This window comes from Hippoglossus stenolepis, chromosome 1 (genome assembly GCF_022539355.2).
Source record: "Hippoglossus stenolepis isolate QCI-W04-F060 chromosome 1, HSTE1.2, whole genome shotgun sequence".
NCBI lineage: Eukaryota > Metazoa > Chordata > Actinopteri > Pleuronectiformes > Pleuronectidae > Hippoglossus > Hippoglossus stenolepis.
In genome coordinates this window covers 7429546-7454611 of record NC_061483.1, presented here as the reverse complement: position 1 = coordinate 7454611, position 25066 = coordinate 7429546, and the positions used below count along the sequence as shown (strand labels likewise).

The 25066-nt window shown below is 43.9% G+C and overlaps 1 protein-coding gene across 1 annotated transcript; it reads left to right on the top strand.

Annotated features, from left to right (window-relative positions):
• Positions 1–166: 166 nt before the first annotated feature.
• Positions 167–24269, top strand: LOC118111800 (mothers against decapentaplegic homolog 6). Its single transcript, XM_035160516.2, has 4 exons — positions 167–1513; positions 3462–3515; positions 4035–4112; positions 23270–24269. Exons 1-4 carry the CDS (start codon positions 766–768, stop codon positions 23914–23916), a joined length of 1527 nt encoding a protein of 508 aa, XP_035016407.1. The 5' UTR covers positions 167–765; the 3' UTR covers positions 23917–24269.
• Positions 24270–25066: the final 797 nt, after the last annotated feature.

Sequence of the window (25066 nt, the reverse complement as noted above, 5' to 3'; positions counted from 1 at the left end):
AATTCTGAAAACCAGTCGACTCTGTGTTACTGTGTCTGACTTGACAGTGATGTGTGTGTGTGTGTGTGTGTGTGTGTGTGTGTGTGTGTGTGTGTGTGTGTGTGTGTGTGTGTGTGTGTGTGTGTGTGCGTGTGTGTGTGTCTGCAGAGGACACAGTGGAGAGCGGAGTGACTCCAGCTCTGTCTCTAAAACAACTTCTCAGCTCGGGAGTTTTGGCACCGGAGTCCCCGACCACCTCCGCTTCATCCCCGGGCTCTGCAGCCGGAGCGTCGCTTCCAGCAGCGGGCAGACATCTCCGGGGTTTCACCGGTGTGAGGATTAATTTCTTGGGGTGAAGGAGGGATTTTACTCGCCGGGGGAGTTCTCTGCGGCTCAAGGGGGAAACTCTGTAAAAGTTTCGGGTCTGAGTTTCTGATGCTCTTTGAACCGATCACGCGTCCCGGGAGCTCTTGACGATGGTCGGTGGATCGTGTGCGGGATCTCCACGGTGTTGGGGGGGTTGACGGCTCAGTGAGGGGGCTGTGGTAGGGTTGAGTTGGCGACAGCAGGTCACTGAGCGGTGGCTGAGTGGAGCCTTCTCCTTCATGACTGAATATTACCTTCTCATGCTGCAGGGGAGCCAGGACACGGTGACACCCGGCTGCGCATGCTGTGCGCACCGTGCACACACCACTGGTCCTGCGCGACGAGTGTAAATCAGATGTGGCATCTCTCGAGACCCGGACGGGACCGACAGGACACATCCAAAACTGTCTAGGCTGTCGCATGTTTAAGTCGAAACGCTCAGGTCTTGTACGGCGACTCTGGAGAAGCCGTCTGGTCACCGAGAGCGACGGGCGGGATGGAAGCAGAAGAGGTGAGGGAGCACGGAGCGGTCCGTGCGCGGGGAGACACTCAGGGAAGCTGCACAGACACGAGCAGCGGCCGGTGGCACACGCCGAGCCGTCCCCGGGACTCGCGGGGGCTGAGGCTGGGGACCTGACGGAGTGCGCGGAGAGGGAGGACGAGGAGCAGCCGGACGATGACCGCGGTGCCATGTGCGCCCGGGAGCACAGGGGCTCTCGGCCGGGACAGGAGGGCGACAGTAGTACGGTGACGTGTTGTTTGTTTGGGGAATGGGATCTCCGACCGCGGAGCCCTTACTGGGCCCCGAGGAAAGACAGAGGGGGGCCTTGTCAGTGCGCAACGAGGCATGCTGGGCTGGAGGATGAACTCGCGAGCACCGCTCATGTTTTTCTGAAGAGACTCAAGGAGAGGTCTCTGGAGGCCCTGGCCAAGGCTGTGGACGCCAAGGGAGGGCTCCCCAGCGAGTGCGTCATGGTGCCGGGCACCGAGCTGCGGCTGGGTGCGCATCCCATCTCCCCACAGTTCCTCCTGTGTAAGCTGTACCGCTGGAGCGACCTGCCGCTCTCAGCCCACCTCAAATCACTGTGCCACTGCCAGAGCTTTGGCGCAGTGGACAGCGCGAAGGTGTGCTGCAACCCCTATCACTACAGCCGCTTATGTGGGCCAGGTAAGGACACTGGATGGGGGGGTAGGGGGGTTCAATCCGAGGGTCCTGACTCTACTGAGACCTTTTCCCCTCAGAAAAGACTTTAAAACTTTCAGTAAATATGTTATCCAGCCGTTCAACTTACACCAAATTACGCATCACTCATATTAAACCATCTGACACCAGGTGAACGACCCTGCAGACACACAACAACATGTTTTGAAGTTGAAGTGCGTCATGACTTGAGTTTACATACATGAAGATTTACGACCCATACGTTAACATGGGAGTTTTGGTAATACCCAATATATCAGCTGGTTGTTTCCCTGCAGCTAAACAATCCTGTTATTGTTATTGCAGTTACAACACACCCAAACTCCTCAGTTTCTTTTCCTTCATCACTGATGGTGAGGTCGTGTTTTTATTGAACTCATGACACAGAAACTCCTGAGGACACATGTCTCTGATGCTGCACTTTGTAATCATCTTTTCATAACTCAGCCTTTTTACCTCAGTCAAACATTACCTTGATTTCCCCTGCACATTCCAAACTCATTACACACACGCACATTTAAATTTGCGTAAAACTTTGCAGCTTCCCACATCATCCAATTGAAGGTCGCTCTCAAGTTGCACTTAGGCTCTTTTTTTCTCTGACAAGGAGGTCCTCCTCTTGTTATTTAGGTGAAGGAGTGCCGATAATATACAGTTTGCTTAGTGCTGGCGCCAGACTGACTCGCTGGGTATCTGACTGACTGAGGACTCCGGCAATTACTGGCTCTGCTCTTAAAGGGGCCGCGGCCACAAACCCATGTCCACTGTGGCCTGGAGGCACTGAGGGCTGATCCTGCAGCAGCAGCAGCAGCAGCAGCAGCACTGAGCCTGCGAATGAAAATGTCCTGAATGTGAAAGAAGCACTTTGACAGTATGCAGTTGTGTTTGTTAAAAGAAGGAACACAGTGTTTGAGGAGGGGACTGTACTTGCAGACGCAGGTTAGATGAGATATGATGGTGAATTACACACATGAGAAGGTCTAAAAGACAAACAAGATAAGTTTGTTGTTCATAAGGAAAGATGGGCTGCACCCACTCAAAAAAAAAAAGACAGCAGGACCTCCGTGTCAAATATATACAGTAGCTCTACATCGGCCACAACACTGAGGCCTTGTCCCCACTACTGTGGATTTTTATTTTTTTACGGATATTTTCCCATGCGTTCTTAAAGTAAAATCTGTCTACACGACGAGGACGCAAAAACGACTACAAAAGCTCAAGTAGCTGGTTCAGCGATGGTCTGTCGATGGTACAACACTTATTTAAGAATGTGTCACCTCACGTGAAGCAGATGTTTGTTGCTGATTTTATTTTGAGAAAGAAGATATAGTTGTTTTTTTAAATGTAATGTTTGGTTGAATTCTTGTCTGTTTGTCTGTTGTCACCACTGAAGTGCTTCTTTTGCGTCTTATTCCTCCATGTAGGCTCAGAACTTTTACGTTCAACACAAGTAATAGGACGGCACTCGGAAGAGAGCATAACTCCACCGAGGCCAAACCGCCCTAAACATCATTGTCTAGTTCTTATAGTAGAAAGATGCAGTGGTCCGATAAACCGATTAAACATAGTTAAAGAAAGTGATCCACATCCGCACTCACTTCTTGTTCTTCCCTGACCTAAGAGCCCCGCCTCTACCAAGTTTAGTGAAAATTGGTTTTGTAGTTTTTGTGTAATCCTGCTAACAAATACACAAACAAATAAGTCAACGAACATAACCTCCATTGTGGAGGTGATAACTGACTCTGCAGTGACTTTGTATGAACTTTTCACATCTGCTGCTGTCTGTCGGTTTTTGATGCTTCCACACAGTAACTATTACCAAGTAGACATGATCGGTTCAGTTGTTTTTTGCGGATAATTTAGCATCAAGACCACACAGCCTTTATTTTAACCTTCATTCCTGTTGTATTTCCAGAATCACCTCCTCCTCCATACTCTCTGTCCCGTTCAGACGAACACAAGCCACTGGGTGAGTTTGGAAAAAAGAAAGAAAAAAAAAGGCCACCGCATTATAAACCAGGGTGGCGTCAACATTGTATTTTTAGACTGGAAACACAGATTAACAGTGAAAAGCTGCTTGTGCTGAAAGTGACACAGAGTTAGTCGGGGCCTCATCTGTGCTCGTCTTTCCTTCAGAGCACGACATGGAGTTAATAACAGGGAGGCTCTGTTTGAGCTATTAAAGCCGACTGAGGGGGAAGCATGAGGAGCGCAAACAGTGTTATTCTCATTATTGATCAATCTGACAAAAATGTATTAATGCCTCATATCTTAAAATGTCATAAAATTCAGAGATGCCTACAATTAGCATTTTTTCTACCCCCAGGCCAGTTCCCCAAACTGTTTATAATCATATAAATCTTAAAAATAAGTCAATAAATGTAAAAACTACAGAACGTGTGTGATTTTCTGCTCGATAAATACGTAAATTACTCGTTGAGTCATAATCTGGATCTCATTCGTTTGTTCTTTTTTCTACCTTCACCAGACTCCACTCTGTCTTACACTGAAACTGTGCCCCCCCCCATCTCCAGTCCGCCTCACATCATGCCAAGAGACTACACAGGTGAGTCACATGCACTCTGTGTTCCTGAAGAAGGAACCGCTGCTCCCTCGTATCAGTGTGGGAGCACAAATGGGGAAATACGTTTTTTCGAGTTGTACAAGTGTGTGTGTGTGTACAGCGTGCATCCTCTTTGAATGTGTATATAAAAAAGTGAATTACATTAGCTGGTGTGATTATGCTGTGCTTTTCTTCTTATTTTCCGAGGCTGTTAAGACAACCGAAAAGTCCTCTGCATAAAGCGTGGATTGTCAGGGAGGCATGGGGGCTCGGTGGGGGTCTGGGGTCTCTCACTATCGAGATGGCACAGCAGTGTAGCCTTTCTCGCCCCCTATGTTTTCTCCACTGCAAAAAAACATTTTTTCTCTCGGATGAAGCTGCAATAAGATCCCTGTGCATACTCCCAATCCCCTTTGCCTCTCAAACCACCCATCCCCCTCTTTCCCTCTTTCTTCCCTCAAATCCCTCCATTCCTCTCGGCAATTGAGCAGTGGAAAGAGACTGGCATTTTGGGGGCGGGGGAGCCGAGCGACTCTGATGAGGCGGAGGTGTAGAGTTTTGTGTGCGTGTGTATATCGGGGTGGGTTGGTGGGGGAGTCTCTGTGGGCTGAGGGCTGAGTTTGGACAGGAAACAGCCCCCTCTAGATGATGAAACTGGAGCTTTATTTGTTTACGTGCCTGGGTCGGGTGGAGAGGTGCTTGTAGCGTTAGAAGAAACCCACAAACCCACTCGATCGAGCCTCCCCAGGCTCACTTGTGGGTGGTGTTGAAAGGTGAACGGGCACCGGTTAAGTCTGTGTTGTGTTGTCGCTGCTTCACAGACCTGTCGGAGTCCCTCTGAGAGAGAAGCCGACGTGATTCCTTGTTGATGTTTGGAGTTGTCATGTACCAGTATGTTTAGAGCGGGGCTGTAAGCAGCATTTTAGAAATACTGAAGTCACAAGTCACTTTCAGAATATTTTCCGTGTTTAACTTATTCAATGAACGGTTCACTTATAATTCCTGGGCTTTTTAATTCACAACAACAATATCAACTGTTTCAGAGTCTTTTCCACACTGTCAGGAGATCAACGCTGAAACCTGCAGTTCTCTTTTACTTTTTTCGATTAGAAGTGGTCAAAATGAAATACATTGAGTCTTAAAATTCCCTTAAAAATCCTTAAAATACCCCAAAACAAATAAAGTCTCCTTCAAGTAGCAGAGAAGAGCATTGTGAGCAGCTCAGTGAGCTTACTCTCCTGTCAACCTGTATATAGCCGCCATTGTTGTTGTTTCTGGCAGATGCTCATTACATTAAGTGCGCATGAACAAAGTAATCTGTGACTTCACAGTTGTTACACACATCTGCACAGAAAGGGACGTTTTAGAAAATCTGCACAAGGCGATTGTAAAAATCTACATTTTAGTGACTTCATACTTTGTTTGCATGTGGACGAGAGACACAAAGGCAGAGAATCAGGATCCGCATCAGTGTGGACAGGGAATAAAACAGGAAACTGGTGTTTTAGCTGTGGCTGATCGTGTATAGAGGACGTGCGTGTCGACCAGAGGCGTGAGGTTAATAATCTGCATCTACTTTTTAGGAAAAATAATCATTGCTAACAGACTTTATAGACTTTTTTTAGTTCAAACAAGTCTGCCTCTTTAAGTACTATGAAGGTGTTCGGAAGCTTTGTTTAAAAATCATGAAGTCTGTTCAGTCAAGGTCACAAGTCAGTCTGCAGTGTTGTGATTTCGAGCCTTTCCAAGCTCCAAGTAGTGAGACGGAGGACACGTCCTATTGTTTACCCCGGTGAAATGAGTGGAAATAGATCAGCCTTCTTACAAGATGTTGCGTGTGGAGCGCTGGGTGAGTCTGTGTGTGCGTGTCTGTGTGTGTGTGTGTGCGTGTGTGTGTGTGTGGTCTCTGATCCCCTGCCCCCCCACGCCGGAACACTGGAGCTGAGAGCTGGAGAGAGAGCGTGAGTGGGAGCGAGACTTGGCTTAAACTGAGGTAGCCAAGAAATCTGCATGCAGCTTTTGTTGTTAACTTTGACAGGTTATGAAACTCCTGCGTCGGGAGAATGAGGGGAAATAAGCTGAGCACGAAGCTTATTCCAACATGTATCAAAGAATCGACTGCAGCTTAAAACCCCCTTTGTGCTGGTTAGATCTTTCAAGAGTGTAAATGAGTCTTTTTGTGTGCAGATGATCCTCTGGCACATCATCCAAAGCCTGTGATGTTTTCTTTAGAACAAATACAAGTATTGAACATGTGCTGCGGCGCTTTAACATCTTTTTTTTTTGTATTATTCATTTAAAGCTATGTACCTTAGCTTAAAGGAGAAAAAAAAGGCTGCACAAGGGTGTGGTCCATACATACCTCTGCCCTGGCCTCCTTTATCATTCAATCAGTTAACGTTCCCTTTAAACTGCAGCAGAAAGCTGCGGCTCTGAAAAGGGAAACGTCTGCTGGAAGTAAAGTAGACTTATATCTGCTCGGACCTTCCCTGTGTGACTCCAACAAAACACGTCATTCACTTGCATGTTGTTAGTGTGTGTGTGTGTGTGTCTGTGTTTGTAACAAGGAGAGAGACAGGGAGGAATTTCTATCTGACTTAGTGATAAGATCGTCTCAGAGTACTCGCATAGGGGTGCTATCAGGACAAACACATGCACGCATACACACACACACACACACACACACACGCTCTTGTCTTACTGCATTTGTGGAGACCAGTCATTGACATACCTAATCCTAACCATCACAACACTAACCCTTTCCCTAAACTTGATTCTAACCAGTAAACAAATTCGTCCTAATCCTCAAACTGCCAATCGAATGTGTGGGGTCCAGCGTTTTTTGGTCCCCGCAGAGCTGGCAAAACCTCAACACAGTGGGGTGATGGTTTTTTGGACTCCATGAATATTGTGGAGCAAGGCCACACACACACACACACACATCCATGCAAACACGTAAGCTGCTTTTCAGACATGCACTGGACTCCGCAGTTGATTTCAGTTATTTTCTGCGAACTTTCTTAGAAATTCAGGAGAATCCTAAGAAATATCTTCAGGTGAAAAAGCGGTAACACATTTATAAGACACAGATGAACACAGATGAACACTTGAAGAGAGTTTGTGGTGATAAGAGCTGACGACGATGTCTGTGTGTTGTCAAGTTGTCAAAGTTTATACGTCACTTCCTTTCTGAAAGACAAACTTGTCGGTAAACTCCGTGACCAATTCTCCGGATTTTACCCTCAGGTCATGTCTGAAAAAGGCTATACTCACCAATCACATGATTTGCTGTAAGGGAGGAAATGTTCTTTACCTTCATAATTGAGGTATAAATAGAAGTCACATGTCTGCTGTTTACTGTATTGACAATGCTTGTGTTGCCTTCTTTCTAAATACACATTTTTTGGAGTATCTCCACTATTTCCTACCACTGCCTTCCTTCTGCATATTATTCTCTTCTGGTTACAGCACAGGAATAACCTATAATCATTACCAGCGTTCGCCAGTGTTCCTGTGGCGCAGTTGGCCGGTTGGTATTGGACATGATATTTGGCTCGGCCATTTTATTTTTTACGGGTCACATACTTTCCAGCTAATTTCCGAAATTACTAGGATATATTTCTAAGAAAAGCCTTTTATTAATTAAACGAAAAGGGAAATGGAGAAAATGTTGGCCGTTACAGTTGTTAAGTACCCGCCCATATTATTCAAGGAAAAACAGGACATTATGTGAGAAAGATTTAATAAAACAGGGTTAATATCCAAAATTCTTCAGTTTGAATTACACAGAAAATGTGCCAGACTAAGTCTCTTTACTTCACAGGTCAGATCTATGTGTTCATGTTATGTTAATGAAATGATTTACTTGTTTTTCTTAGAAACATATAAGGAGCACGGTCATACTTACTTTATAATATAAGCACTTTCTCAATTTCCATTACAATCAGTAACAGTCACAGCCAAATACCAGCATTTTTTCATGAATTTATTATCCTTACATTGCACTAACATCCATGAACTTAATGAAGTTTGAGAAATTCATATGAAAACGTACGAAATAACAACTTGTAAATCTGCTTTTTAATCAACGCATGAAGTCAACAGCTCCTCGCGATCGATACTGTAGTTCCTGTAAAGACTGAAAATAACATCAGCCTGAAACATGCATCAATTATTTACCAAAACATGCTTAGTGCTAACATGCCAAGTGCATGCTACATAGTAATGCTATATGTTGACTTTTGCAAAGGCTAACATTAGCATACTAAAATGCTAAATGGTGCATTGCTAATTGTCACTTTATGCTAACGTCCCTTAGTTGTTGACCTACAGGTTAACATATCATCAGGTATGTTAGCATGTTAGCATAACATCACCAGACTTGTAAAGCAGCCTGCAGCTTAGCGCGATGAAAGCAGCGCTAAGCTGAGTGTGACATGTAGATCTGAGTCTGATGCAGCGCTTGCATCGCGTCAGCAGCATGTGAAGACATGTGATGTGTTGTTATGACACACGCATGTTCACACTTCATCATATTATGCTGTCGTCACTCCAGATAGATGAAAAAGAAACATAAATCAGCAGTACGGCATTAAAACTTTTATTAGCAAGTTGAATTATATAAACACAATTACGTTTTTATGTTTGAAAAAAATGGTTGGGCAACCTAAACTTAAAATAGTGCAATTTTTACAATTTGGTAATTTTCTCCTCAACCAGTTGGTTATGGTTCCCATTTGTTTGCTCTGTCGATCATTACCAGTTTTACTGTGTTGTGACCACAGTTGCTTCCATGACTTGAACAGGAAGAAGAAACTTTCAAATGGGTTGTAGAAAATAATCCACCTAATTCATGTTGACCGCAGCTGCTTGAAATTGATTATTGCACATGTCCGAACCTCCCCCATCGCTCTCGTCATTCAGAGTCGGGGTTACATTAACTATTGACCGCAGACGACAGATCGTATTTATTGTTTGCAAGCATTAAAATTCATGCAGACTTAAAGGTGTTTTGGGTCTTTCTCTGGAGTTTGCTTTTCACATATGAAGAACGCAGCAGGAGACTCTCCGCTCAGACGGGTTCACAACAACACAGAAATCTCCAGAGGGTTCAGATGAGCGCCGGTGCAGCAGAGGCGTCATCAACACGTCCACTTGCTCGCGGTGAATCCTCCTGACGATCTCCTGCTGTGTTCTCACACATGCTCATTTGGATTCTGAGTTCTTACTGGGGCAGTTGAAACTCTGGAGAAAGTATGAAGCCTCTCACTTGGACATTTGCGTTCTCACATTCAGCCCCTTTGGAGAATGTAAGGAGATTATCCGGAGTTCAGTGCATGTCTGAAAGCAGCTAAATTTGATTGTGACCTGAAGTTAGCGAAACATGATGTAAAGCATTGCTAGCATGACAGTAGACATTTGTAGTGTTTACAGTGGCATTAAATTAATCGTAAAGGAATAATAGTCTATAAGGACGATGCCAAAGAGTCAGTGATGTCCTTGTCATCTTTTGTCCAACGTTTGTCCACCTTGTCGTCATTAGGTTCGGGCTTTTGAACATGTGGAAACAGGTAGAGCAATAACACTTAGTGGACATTAGTGACGGCGTGGATGCAGTGAATTAAGACAAGAGGTCTGCTCCCTCCTTGCCCTCAGTAATCATATTTTGGTGGCTTGTTTGCTTAAGCAGAGCAAGGTATCAGCCAAACATCCTGTCTCAAAGCCCTGTCTGCACTCGCTGCAGCATTAACCCTATGAATCGGCCCTTTGACTGATGGGGCACGGCCCAGGAATGTTGGGAAATTGGGAAGGTGAGGGGGAGTATAGGGTCTCGGAGTGAAGGAGGTGGGAGGCGGGGGATAAGGGGGTCTGACTCTGGAGAGTGACACCTGATACATGTTTGAACATATCGCCGTTAATACTTAAGAAACGCGGAGCTGAGCCGACATTCTTGGATGTTTGGGAGACCGTTTTTAAGAGTTGTACTGCGCCATTAGCTGAGAGCGTGTGAAGCCTCCCAGGTCAGGCCAGGTTGACACAGTTGGACACAGATTTGTAAATCATCTACGGAGACTCTGAGGTAAAGATTTGAGGCACAGAAGCATGAATATTGAACGAGACACCTTTTCAGAAAACAGGAAATCATTCCAATAGTGCGTCAAAGGCCTGAGACGCTGAAAAACAATGCAAAGACAAAACGTAAACACCCACATTCTGCCTCGTCCAGCGAGAACCAATGTGTCTGTGTCTGGACGGGTCCTCGCAGGGACTTGAACCTCCAGCCTGTTTGCTGGCACATGTACAACACTTGCTCTTATGCTTGACTGAGACACATTAGACTATGGAATTCAACATCAAGTGCTGGCCCATTAACCATTTGCCATTTCCTCAAATATTTTCCATCACGGCTCGTTTTCCCTACGAGCAGCCTGGGTCGCCGAGGAGAGCACAACTCACTCAGAACTCTTTTATGTCAGTTTGTCTTTGTATTTCTGAAGTCCTTTTTTTTTTTGGGCCTAATGCCAGAATGTTAACACTGTTATTAAAACCATGTCTCCAAGGATTTATAGAGTTCATAAACAATTTGGAAAGTAGTAAATACATTTGGACAGAAATGTTTAACTTTTCTATTAAGTTAATGAGGGATTGTTGTTGCAAGACATAACATGTTGATATCAAATACATTAGTGAAGTGTTCACTGAACATCTTTCATTTGTTTTCCCCCCAAATATCCAACTTAAATACAACATCTGCTCATTTTGACTACAATGTTTATTTAGTCACTGTATTCTAACAGTAACTACTTGTCCACATACATTCATTCACAATATTTACAAATTCCACATAACAATCTCCAATCAATGTCCAGTACTCAACAATGCGAAAGCTAATAAAAAACATGACTCAACACACATGGCCTGTGTAGGAGATAAGACAGTTCCTCATAAAATCACCACTTCTTAGAGGACTGATTAATAGTAATAAATTAATGAGCAACTTCATTGACTAAATAAATCATCGGTTAAAGTGGAACAATAGCTCTTATCTTATCATATCATCTTTTCATGCACTTTTAACGAGTGTTAATTCATTAACAGGACTTGTGGTCGATACAGAAAAAAACTGCAGAAAATTGAATCACACAATACAACTTGATTATCTTAAACTTTTTCTAAACCTGTAGAGAAGTGAGGAGGCAGATAGAAGCTTAATGAGGCTTTAATGTTGAAGTGTCTGTCAGTGCAGGTCCATGTTAGAACTTAACATGCTTCAAATGTTGTTCGTCATTCTCTCAGGACTAATACATGGAGCACTGCATACATGGTGACACATGTATTTACAGGCTTTGCAGATGCATGATTCAAATATTTCAGATAAACTCAATGTCTCCAAGTTCATGTATTTACAAAGTCTTACACAACCATATAAATACTGATCATGAAGTAAAAGTTGTCTTTTATAGTTGCAAATAGCAATAATGTTTTTTATTAGCTTTGCCCTTTGCTCTTCATCTTTATTCTTGTCTTACTCAAGCCCACTTTTACTGATTCACTTCCTCAGTGTCAATTTTACTTCTGTCCTCGTGGATGATCTAAATATTCCTAGTTGTCTAAAAAATGCCCTCAGTTTAGCCTCAACTGTTAGTTTTACTCGCTCCTTTGCTCCTTTTCTTTCTCTCTTCCTCCCTCTCGCTGTTATTTGCTCCCTCTCTCTCTCAGCCCATGTTGTCAGCCCATCACAATTTAAAATAAGGTTTAAATTACAGGACTGGCTGTGGCTTTCCGTTGTTCCCTCAGAGTTTTTGCCAGCTCGCAATTTGGCTTTTAATGGAATGCTGCCATGCTGCTGAACCTAAAGATTCTTTGCAGATGTCGACAGGCTCTGAGTCTCTGAAATGTAGGAAACTGTCGCCCGTGCTTGGGAGCTCGCAGAATTAGGACTAAGGTTTATTTGAGGAAAGCAACATTTCAAGGGTTTTTTGGGGCGATGTAGCTGCTGTTGTCATAGTGAGAACAAGCGTGTGATTGTGAGCTGAGAATGATATTGGAAACCACAGTAAAACACATCCAGTATTTAAGCTTCACTCTGTGAGTTTGATAAGAAATATAAGGCCATAAATGTTTATAGTGCTTTTTTTTGTTCATGTTTGAAATTAAGAGATTCTTTACATGAAAATAAAGACATTTTCAATAAAGCTGATCATTTTTTTATATAATCTCTTGTTAAATGCTAATCTAAACGCTTTTAGAAACAGTAATTTTCCGCATTCATGTTAGCGTTAAATGCACTGGACGACTTGGATATAGACACAAGATTCACTATCTAGGTTTACACTGAAATTATTGTCCGAGTAGTTTGAGTTGTTTCACTTAAATCACTTGATTTCATTTCAATGATGAGCCATTTGTTGCCGTGACTAAAACCCTGTCCGTGGTTTCTGCTTGTCCTTGAATGGCTGCAGACATGGGCTCGCTTGTATTCATGCTGTACTAGGGGGTATGCATACTCAGACACATTCCATAGATAATATACAGTAATGATTACTTCTGGACAGCAAGAAGAAGTGCTCTTTTGTTTGTTGTATTTGGCTGAAAATCCATATACGCTCACTCCATGTGCCGTTGGCATGTTGCGGTCAGTTCAGACCTTTACTCAGGTCACACGGATCCTTGAAAACTTAGGCAGAGGATGCTCATGTCACGTGGAATAAAACGTACATGCAGACACACAAACCATACATTTGCTACAACTATTTATGTTTAAATTGCATAAATGTAAGTTTAAGTATTGCTACTTAGCCAATGTTAGCATGAGCAGATTTACTTACCAATATATTACAAACGTTCCGAGGTTCTGCATCAAATTTAATTCCTTTACCCTCCGAAGGTCCAGCTGCGGAAAACAACACCAACTCAAACACTTGCGTTTCTGTAATTTCTGTCACTTATTTGGTTCTACTATTAGCATGCTAACCTGCTAGCCCCAGCCCAGCCTGCCACTTTAATCACTGACTAATCACTGCCTTCAGTCATGCACAACTCCAGACTTTCTCCTGACATCATCTGAATGGGTTGCTCGACGTTCTGCAGAGTTTCTGATACCAGCCCACTAAAAACCCTGGAGAATGTCCGACCCATGTGAGGATACAGTGGGATTATTTCTGCAGAATTCCCTGTGTTGATGATGATTCTGACACGGATGCAAAACTGAAAAAGTGGAGCATACAAGTAGAGGGAGCTGGAGACGATGTCAAGTTGGAAAGACAAATACCTTTGTCTATGTGTTGTAAACAAAAATTCTGCCTCCAGCGTCTTCTACCCTTTGCCTGAACACTCCCGGAGATTTTCCTGTTTTGAACACGTCTGACCCAGAGAATCTCCGATTGCGTTCTTCATATGTGGAAGACAACCTCCGGAGAAAGTCCGAACCCAATTGTGCAGACATTTTCCGGAGTTAATGCGTGAAAACGGCTTCTGATAGCTTAAGAGTCAAAGCAGTTTCCAGTCTGCCTTGAAGACGTAGATCATCTTGGAGTGAATGATAAGACCTCTTGGCTTGTTAACTCTCAGGTTGTGTTGCTCCACCCCCCCGATTTGATAAATGGAAATTGTGGTAAATGTTCTCATTCAAAATGTGTTTGCACATTCTACTTATTCCCAGTCGCGCAGTTCTTGTGTCACACTGTGTGAGTTATGCATAGGGATTGTGCATTGTGTAGCCAGTCCACATATTTCTTTATCAGTGCGTCTACACTTGAGATCCACATAATTCCCCCCAAATTAAGTTTTAGGATGGAATTTCATAATTTCCTTCGCTGTGGAACAAATGAATCTATTCCAGCAATAAACGTGTGTAATTATGGTGTGAGGAGTGAAGGCCATATAGTCGAATCATGTGAGGCTCAATGAGAGACTTGTCAACTTGACCCCTGTTACTGGCTGAGCGAGGGGAGGAAGTGTCGAGGAAAAGGGCCTGTCCAGGAATGTGTTGGGAGGGGAGACTTGTTAACTACTGAGCTCGGCTTCTCTGTGTCTGCTTTTGTCTTCCTATTCAGAATCAAATCATAATTCTCTTCAGTCACTTGTGCAAAACTAAAGGACTAGTTATTCTGAAAGACACATAATTCCATATTTCTCCACGAAGCTGTAAAATATCTCCGTCAAACCCCAACGTCTCTCTCTGTGGCAGCGTCACGATACCTGTATTTGTGTCTCTGGGGGAATCTGTAAGTACAAACACGGCCTTGTCCTTTTCTGTACCTCTTGAAAAATGTGACCACATGTACAGTATGTGGCCTGCACCACATGAACCATGATTGAGCCGCTGTGTTTGCTGCTGCGCGGAAAGACAACACGGAGAAGGCTGGAAAAAATAGGACTAATGTTCTCCTTATCAAACAACACTCGATAGTTTATCTCGTCCTAATCTACAAAAGCTATTTCCAGTCCAAACTTTTAACTTTGATGTGATTGTTTTCACCGCTCGCCGTCACAAATTAAGTACTGTAAGAATGATTACATCAGGCAGAGACAGAAAGCTCAGCAATCGATCAAACAATCTGCGTAAACACTGTTGCTACAACAGTGAGGTTGAGAGACTCTATAAATCAGCTCATACTGTTGCCGCTGTGACACCTTAATGTCCTGTAAAAGTATAATTTAGGCTTCAGTCCAAACGTCATCCTGCATAGTTGGTTAAGTTGAGCTAAAAACAGTTGAAAATGTTCCCTTGAAACTAAACCTACTGTAAGGAAGTCAAAATCGGGATCAGCAAGTTAAAAGTTTGAGACCACCCACAGTAACACAATCAGCCTGCTCCAGTCAGTCAGCGCACTCGGATTTACTCACATGTTGGATTGGAACATTTAAAAAATAATCTATTATTTATATTTCTTTTAAAATTATTAAAATCTTTAATTTATGCATGTTAACCACTTTATTACCCTTTATCTATTAATCTTATGTATAAAAAAAATGTAGAAGCCCTGCCAATATGCCAATAGTGTTTATTTTCACCTTCAACATAAAAGCACAATGGATCAATTTAGGCTATAATTAGGGCTGTAACAATTCTCAAACCCAAAACCAAAATCGCGGTCGTTACGTCCACGGTTTCGGTTCGCGATATGCGAAGATGGAACCGTAACTTGTCTCCCTGCACAAACCCACGCGCTGCCACAGCAGCAGGTGCAGCCAGAGCAATGAGTGTGGAGTTCGGAGAGGATCGTCTGTTTTACCTTTTGTGTTGTTGGTGCTCGGGAGAAGACGCCTCGTCTCTAAAGTCCAGTTCAGGAGGAAATCATCCGGTGGATAGTTTAATCCCTGTGGGGTTTCCCTGGAGCTGCCGGCTGGTTTATGCCCGATTTGACCATCGATGGTATCGTGAGTGCCCTGAACATAATGTATATCGGAACGCTGTTGTTACTGGAGCCACCTGTTAATGGTTATTCTTCTTTACGTAGTTTTATGTGAAGTCAAGTCCAACATGTTCTTTACTGTTCTTCTCTTTATGCTCCAAATGTTGGTCTTTTAATAAAAGCCATAAATTTCCCCCCCAACTAAACCGTGGCTCAAAAACCGAGGTCCGAACCCAACCGTGGATTCGGAGCATCGTTACAGCCCTAGTTATAATCTATACATCATTAGTTTTTATTTCCTAAGTGACAACATCAGTCTCCAGCAACTGTTTCACAAGAGTTTGGAGAATTTGTTCGGCTTTAATCATGAAACCTGAGTCAAAACATTTTTAAAAGTTTGGATTTCCAGGGTTTAATGTCCTCAATTACAACATGCAGCTTACTACTGTGTTGGCTGATGATGTGAGACGTGACAGCAGAGTCGTGCAGGATGCAATGATGTATGCAAAACCTGAGACATTCCTTGGCTTGAGTCGTCTGGCTCTTTGAAGTCGCAGCAGAAATGCAGGAAACTGGTTACTTTCTCTCTTCCTCTTGGAGCGGCTTTCTAAGCTGCCTCCAAGCTCGTCTTCCTAGGAATTTTACAAGGGCACACAGTAACTTTCCTGTGGCTTGGTTTGCCACGCAGGTTCAAGGAATGTGGTCGGCTGATTGTATGAAATAATGGATTTGTGTTATTAAACAAGAAGCAGAGAACGTTGTGCAGTTGCACTGCAACGGACTACGGCCACGTCCACGCTCATACGTTTTTCGTAAACTATCCACATCCAGACGGACATTTCAGCTTTGTATCAGAATTATAATGATAAAGCACAGTATGCATTGGTGTGTGGATACCTTCTGATTGACAGCTAGCGCGGTCCAATGGGTGCAGGTCTCAGGTGTACATGGGCGTGTAGTGTCCTCAGGCTCTCACGCAGCCCCACCCCACTTCTCCAAATATGGTTACTTGCGGTTTCAAAAAGCCAAGATAGCCCTGGACAAAACTCGAGACTTCAAAACAACAGTTCACAAACAGGTGAAGTCACGGTGGGTTGACACTTGGGCAAGAAGGGTATTTTTTATGAAATAAAAGTAGAAAAAGGGTTTCTAAGGCGTCTGGAAAGTTGGTAAATCTCGTTCCAAAGGCACAAAACTGTCACTGTAAACGCCTCGATGGGGAAACTCCTTGGCTGACCAATCATGTAGCTTGACTCAGTCAGCGGCAGACATTTGCTTCTGTTGCAGTCCAGCCAAAACGAGGATGAAGGAAGAAGTGTGTGTGTGTGTGTGCGTGTGCGTGTGTGTGTGTGAGTGAGAGTTTACATGTTTGTGAGCGAGAGCCCCGTTGTGTTTGACTGTAAAGGCCATGTCTGGCGATAACACAGCCCTCTGATGGCAGAGATAGTCAAGACGCCAGCTTAAATGTGGCTTGCAGGATTGAAGTTGCCCTGTAATGATAGTTGTCTCAAACAACACTGAACCTTCCATTTGCAGCGGGGGGGTTCTTTCTTATTCCCTCATTTTGTTTTATTTCTACTTTTTTGGAGCTTTGGGAGGAAATTTGAGGAAGTTGAATAAAAACAAAGCATCTTAGGGGCGACCGACAATGGTCAGTAGCTGAATTCTATCCTCCCTTCTCGTCCCTCTGTCCGCCCCCGACACACCACCACACCCCCCCCACTCCTCCATCCACTCTCTCCCCATCCCACCCGCTTCTTTCAGCACAGTGGAAGAGTCTAATAACTGGAGGGGAATCTAATCCTTGGCACTGGATGAAAGACGAGGGTCTCCCTCCCTCCCTCTCTTTCTCACAGTCTCTTTCTCTCCCTTCATTTTTTCCATGGATGCTGGTTATGCTTGGCAGGTTCTCGCTCTCGCTCTCGCTCCCGCTCTCTCCCCCTCTCATTTCCCGCTCCGACCTTCACTCTCTTTTTCTCTCTCTCCCTCTCTCTCTTTTACTCTCTACTTTTCCTTTCTTCCTCTGTGCAGGTTAAGGTTAGCAGGAGGAAGTCTGCACCACTCAACCTGGACAGGGAGAAAGCAGGGAGGAATAATTAGTTTGAGAAGTATGCATTTACCTTTTCAAGCTGAGAATGTTTGTTGAGAACATATGAAGCGACAAGCAGTCGTCTGATACCTTAAAATCCACGTACCAGCACCTGCAGAGCTACCTGATGATCATCTTGTAGCTTGTGTGTTATTTCATACAAAGAAAGTGTAAGAAAAGACAAGTTAAACGCACAGAGGAGCGACACGATGGCGTCACCGCTCTTCAAATTGTTGTTTCTGCACTTTTAGGTTTTTATTCAAGTTAAACAAACAACATACAGTTTTAAAATGAAAACGTATGTAAAACAGCTAACGTGGATCCGTGCAAAGATAACAAAAACCTAGCTTCCACCTCTTCTGAAGTTGAGTTATAATAATATCTGTTCACACAAGATTTGAGCTCCAAATCTGTAATAATACGCATCCATAGTGAGGGCTATGGTCAAATATACAAAAAGTGGTGAACCTTCACATCCGATCTGTGCGAGAAAGGACCCAAATAAATATGTTGAGGCAAATCGCAGCGTGGCTTCGTGTGGAGTTCAACTTTGGTGAACTTTGACCTGCGGAATTTGCTTATTTGTGTCCATGCCCTAACAACTGAAAAAGCAAATCACGTGACCATTCACGTACACCGGCCATATGCGTGTAAACAGGAGGCAGATTGTCTTCTCTCCAGTTGGTTGCTTGGTTACAGAAAATACTGCGAATGAGGAGCAACAATGGTGAAAAGGTAGACGAGGGATTTCTCTTTTCGGACTGACGACAAGGTGGAACAGTTACTGACAGTAAATGTTAACAACACTTTGAATAGTGTGACTAATAAGAACCAATCAGGAAGCAAATCTGACTGCGTCATCATGTGACCGTCCGTACTACAATGCAGCCCCACATTTTTTCTTTTTAAAAAATGGAGCCAGCAGCGTTTTTCAAACTTTACCTTCTTAGGTGCTGGAAAACTCTGGAGTAGTTTGGACGACAGGTGTAAACTAAACAACTGCGATGCTTTTAATTGGATTTAATTTGGATTTAGCCTCAGAGAGACACAAGACTGATCTCAGCAAAAAAAACAAATCTGTGTATTTCCCATAATGTTTAACTGTTCATTTAAATATACATACATCAAAGAGGAGGAAAAGGAAAAGGAAAGATGAGATGTGTCTATGGAGAGCTGGAAGGAAACTGAATGTCTGACCCCTGAACTTTGATTATTTATTTATTTGTTTTATGTTCCTCCTGTTTTTCCACCTGGATAAAAACACAACAGCGTGGTGTATAAAGTGTGTGCATTTGGATGAGATTGGCACTAAAAGACAGTGATTTTGAAACGAAATAACAAAGACTACTTATCTAATTGGTAAACAGGACTGTTAAATGGTGGTTGGCTTAAATGCTTGCAGGACAGTGTAATTGCTGCCAGCCCCCATACAGATGCACATTCACACACAGTTTTCTCGACTTCCTTCTCTCGAATGTAAACATGCTGATAACCTCCAGTTTGAACCCGTCTATACAAATTCCATTGAAGAAGTCGGTTGCTCACCCGCTCTTTCCTCCTTCCTTCTTCCTCCTCCTCCTCCTCCTCCTCCTCCTCCTCCTCCCTCGTTCCCTGCTCTCCCTCGTCGTCCTCAAACAAAATCATTATACCTTGAGTTGGATGATGGCCAGGCTGAGCATGATGACACTGAGGACTGTGCCAGAAACATCAAATGTGACATGCGGTTCCAGACGGGCCGTCAAACACAGGCGGAAATCAAGAGTGAGCGTTTTTCGCTGTAGTAGAAAGAAAAAATAAATCAACTACAACACTGTGGTGCTGATGCTTAATGTGAAATTCAATCGCCGGTTTAAGACTTTTACATTTTAAAAGTCTGAATTCACACAGAAAAAGACGTTTAAAAAGAAAATGGGTTTAAAACAAAACCGGAAATTAAATTGAGCTGAAACAGAATAACTCAGATAGAACAAGAGAGTAAATATCACAGCACAGTTACAGTCCAAGATGTGAATTTCTTGCTCCAAATTAAAGTTTTCTGGGACTTTTTTCCAGATAAAAAGTCCCCATCATTTTCTTTTGCTCTCTCTCTCTCTCTGCCTCTGTTTGCATTATACAGTCCGCGCGCTATGAATTCTTAAAGCATCATAAACTCAAAAGCCAGGGTTTGATACTTTATCCTTACGCGGCATCATTCATTACCCGAGAAATTAAAGTGCACCGTGTCTAAAAAACCCCAAAAAGTCCCGGTTTGTTTTATGTCTTCTTTGGGAATTAATCTGATCATGAGCTCATAAAGTCTCCCTGTGTTTCCCCCAGACATGTTTGTGTTGCCTTATTACAGGGAAGAGCACAGCTTGTTAAAGTGTGTGTGAGTGTGTGTGTGTGCAGGGGAGGGAGAAAGAGAGAGAGAGAGAGAGAGAGGGAAAGAGGGAGAGAGAGTCAGAAAGAGATAGAGTGAGAGAAAGATTGAGATCCTGCTAGCTGAGCAGCCAGCTCTCTTATTGGAGAGCTGTAAAAACTCCAGACCGCAGGAGTTGCCAGCCTGGAATTCACTAATGACACACGTGGGCCTCAGATGAGAAGTGCAATTTTGTGTGTGTGTGTGTGTGCGTTATAGTCATACTGTTTGGATCTGAAGGCCCAATTTGTGTGTGTACGTGTGCATTTGTGGGGCCCTATCTCATCATCTACTGTGTGTGTGTGTGCGTGTGTGTCTGCTTGTCTCCTCCTACGTGTCCTCTCCTCCTCCTCCTCCTCCTCCTCCCATCGCCACCTCCTCCCCCACCTCACCCCGTACACCCCACCCACCCACCATCTACCCTGTCGTCCCTGAAACGAAAATGGCCGCTGTGCAAACAAAACACACCTAGTCTAGTCTCAGTCCTGGTTTCACCCAAAAGCAGCTTGTCAATGGTAGAAGGGCCACAGCCATTTTGGCCCCTGGCGGATGAAGAGGGGGTGAAAATGAAAGGAATGGGGCCACAGGCACATGGGTCTTTAAATCCTCTGTGTCAATAGAGTCTCTGGAGCAAAATAATGGCATCACTCTGTGTGGGAGTTAATGTGAGCTGATAGCATGAAGGCTGGGGGGTCAAGGGTTCATGGGCTTGCGCTAGGTTGACAGAGAGCTGAATGCTTTCCACCGCCAGCCGCCCCCCCCCGCTCCCCTCTCTGCTGCTCTCCACCTCCTCTTTAACCGCGGTTCTGAAGGAGTGTGATGGAGGGAGATGGCGAGGGGTGTCGGTGAAGGAAGTGGGGTGATCGGTGTTGACGGTTTTTCAAAATACACAAACCCCGACGGAAGATAAATTACAGGGAAAACGAGGAGAGGCGAGTGAAGCAAGGCAGCGAATGAGAGAGGACGATGCCACACGGAACATATGGAGTCACTGAGTCAGTTCAGTGAGAACTGTGCGACTGACGTGAATCATATACTGAGGAGCAGTAATTACAAGGCACGTGCACATCTGTGAAAATCTGTACAGGTGCTATAGGTAAAAGATAAAATGTCCACTCGCTGCTTCCTGGTTCCTAACCCTCGTTTCATTCCTCCTCACTTTGTGGCTGACACGTTGTCAAGTCCATTTGTTCATTTACATTATCAGTTAGTTTATTTAACAGCGACCATTCACTCAAGCATTGTCACATAGGGATAAGCATTACAACAGATGTAATGCACTGTATGTAAGGTGTCTGGTTAAAGCTAACTCAGTACTGATTCTGATATCTTTGTGTATGGGCAGACACAGAGTACTGATCTGATACCACTGCATTTAAAAAACAAGAACTCATATACTGCAGTTTAACATCTGTATGCTACTAACCTTGTATTGATAATTGCTATAATTGTTGTATGGCCCGGCTCAGGTTAAACCTTATAAAAAACAAATGCATACAGCGAATAAATTACAATTTGTTTTATTATCTATTTTGACATTACTGAAAAAGAAGACAGATAAATAAATATCGGAACACACAACAGTTATTTCTGGGAAAAGAACATTTTTATTTGGGCGAAACAAATATCCATTAAAATGGAAAATTCCTCTTTAGACTAATATTAGCAGGAACATGCAGGTTTTGACATTACTTAAATCAACGCCTTTGCCTTGCTATTTCCATGTTCAATGCCATGAACGCACAGAAGAGCTCTCTCACCCCACCGTCTTGCCAAATTAGCGCGTTCTTTCAGATGTCACGTTTCCATCACTACCAATCGGAGCCGGGTCCGAGGATAATCAGGATGGTGCAGCCTGAGCGATGGACCAACAACCAGCGACCACATCCAGACTATGATGTCCATTTTTTGTAGATAACAAAACAACACACATAACATTACACACTTTTACAAATGACAGGAAAAGTGATTGTTGTGCTTTTAAGGTTCAGGTGACCAATTTGCTTCGTCTTCATGGAGCTGGTGTGCAAATGTAAACCATATGGCACTGGAGGAACCTTTACCCCATAAGTTCCAAGATGTAAAGTTCCTGGAAGTTTTTGAGGAACAGACAAAATACAATTTATGAGGGTTTGTCCTCCATTCTGCTTCTCATCTGCAGGTCTACACGGTCAAAGGTCGTGGGATAAACCAGGTCGTAGGAGAAATAATTCTCTTCTGTCATGTGGAATTAAATTGAAGGCATCACACAACTTGCTTGTTGACTTGGTCTCATTCGTTGTGTTTCATAACTTGTTTGCTCAGAGGTTTTACGAGGAAGTGTTGGACATGCAAAGCATCAAAGAGCAGGACGTCGGCTCTGAGATAGAGTGAACAAATGGGCCCACTCACGTACACAGGGTATGTGTGTGCCGGTGTAGACAGGAAGCATTTGGTTATTAGTTGCAGAAAGAGCTGGGGCAACAATGGCAAAAAGTAAGAGCCAGGATTTCTTTTCTTGGACCATTGAGGAGGTGGAACAGTTAATGAAAGTAGAAAACAGTAAACAGCTTCTACGCTGGAAACCCTGGTGCCCTGGCTAATGCCGGTTGTTTTCTACCGGGTCATGTGATAGGAGCCTGAGGAATCAGCGGCTACGTCGTGACCTGAAAGACCCAAATCAGCAAGTGGTTGTGTCTACGTCATTGTTTCCAAGCGTCTCAGTTTCTGCTCGACCGACCAAAACGCAGCCTCAGAGTTTGTAAACTCAGGGCCAGCAGCGTTTTCAAACTTCTCTGTTTTATCGGCTTTAAAACTTCGCACTACAGTGGACGTCAGGCGAATCCGTAGCAGAGTTGATGCTTTTTCAAAAGAAAATGTAGTAGTTTGGATGTAGCCTTGCTGTTACATTGTGTTGTAACATGGTTTGTCCTCTATTTTATTAAGTAATGGGGACGTTTAGCCTAAAGAAACACTGTTTTCCAAGGAATTTGAAGGGGATAATGATTCACTTCATAAATCAGGACACTTGGCTCTGCAGCACATGATAGTTCATTAGCTGTTAATAATATAAAACATGTTGGTAATGATATCAGTGATTCTGGCCCTGGTGTTACTTGGTCACAGGCCAAATCCAGATTTTGTGCTATCGTCCCCCCGTAGTGAAAACAGAGGAAAAACTTGAGTGAGCATAAAGACTTCCTCTCCCATCCTCCCTTCCTCCTCCCCCTTACCATAACATTATTCTCCTCCCTTCAAGTGGAATTACTGTCGTAAAAAAAATTAGCGCACTTACCAATGCAAACATTAATTCTCCCACCTCTTTTCTTCCCCTCAGACACTGGTACCTCCCTCGGCTCCTCGACCTCCAGCGGACATCGCTCTCACTGGTGCAGCGTTGCCTACTGGGAGCAGCGCACACGCGTGGGTCGCCTCTATCCAGCCTACGAGCCCTCGCTCAGTATCTTCTATGACCTACCTCAGGGCACGGGCCTCTGCCTCGGCCAGCTCCACGCCAATGCCTACCACACCCGCCGCGATGACCCGGGCAGCCACGGCACGTCGGGCCTTCACGGACATCACAGCCACGGGGGCGGAGGGCACAGCAGCAGCAGCAGCAGCAGTGTACAACAGATACGCAGTAAAATCGGTTTTGGCATCGTGCTGAGCCGCGAGCCGGACGGAGTGTGGGTGTACAACCGCAGCCAGCACCCGGTGTTCGTCCACTCACCCACTCTGGACCCACCCAGTGCCCGGGGGCTGAGCGTGAAGAGGGTGATGCCGGGCTTCTCCCTCAAGATGTTTGACTATGAACGCTCCAACTGGATGGCTGAGCATGACGTGAAGCCTGAGAGCCAGGAGGGGCCCTGGGACCCCCACAGTGTTCGCATTAGCTTTGCTAAAGGATGGGGCCCATGCTACTCCAGACAGTTCATCACCTCCTGTCCCTGTTGGCTGGAGGTGCTACTAAACAACCACAGATAGCACACAAACACACACACACACGCTCACATGAGGGCTCCTGACCCAGTATCCTAATTGTAATCTACCTAGATTTAATATAAAATTTATATATTATATAAAATATATTATACATGTAAATACTTGAGTCATTTTTACAATGCAATTATTTATGTATAGTGTAATGTGTATATGGACAAAATAAAAAGGAACAAGAATATGCACTTTTGATTCTCTATATGCATTACAGATTCTCAGTGTCATTTTGCAGACGTAAACTGTAAAAACCAAACAAACCTGGTTTGTGTTCTCATGAGTTAGGAATTCCATCAACATGTATGACATACACACATTCTCAATAAAGTTTTTGTATTAAATGTAGGTGGCTGTGGTGATCTCCAGTGCTTGTACCTGAACTGAGGAGTAGTTAGGATGTGAAGACACTTTAATACTTACAGCGTTCACTAGCAGTCGGAAACTGTTTTCAGACATGAGTTTGCTTTTCACATAAGCAGAACGCAGCAGGTCAGACATGTTCACGTCCGAACATTCAGGTGAGGGGTGGCGTCTCGAGTAGAGCAGCAGGAGGCAGGATATGACGTCTAAATTCTGCTGCCGAAATCACGTGATTTTATTTACAGCACATCGACATCAGGGTTATCGCAAAAAAAGCTCTTGAATCTCGTTGTCTTTCCAAGTTGACGTCTTTGTCAGCATCTACTAAATCAACACGTCCAGTCGCTCACTGTTCTTCAGTTTATTCTCACATGGGCTCACTCAGACATATTCATTTCAACAGGAAGATGTCCGAACTCAAGTGCATGTCTGAAAGCAGCTGTGATCTGATGTTTACATGTAGATGTGGTGCTGTTTGGCAGGTTTCTTTTTTGAACTAGTAAGTTCGTTGTAAGCACTTTTCACTTTCACCATCTTAAGTATGATAAGTAAAATAACACATATAAAATACACTGAAATGTGTAAAAAATTATAAAATAAATGATGGTATGACCTTCAGATGTTGTAAAACTGTTTAGTTAAAGGCACTTTTGAATGAAAGTTTTTAATCTGGTTTTAAAAACTGCATCTGGTGAAGCCCACCACCAGTCAGACTGTAAACTATGTGAGAGACACAGTTACTGTGTGGAATATAAAATGCCGCCTGGTCATGAAACAC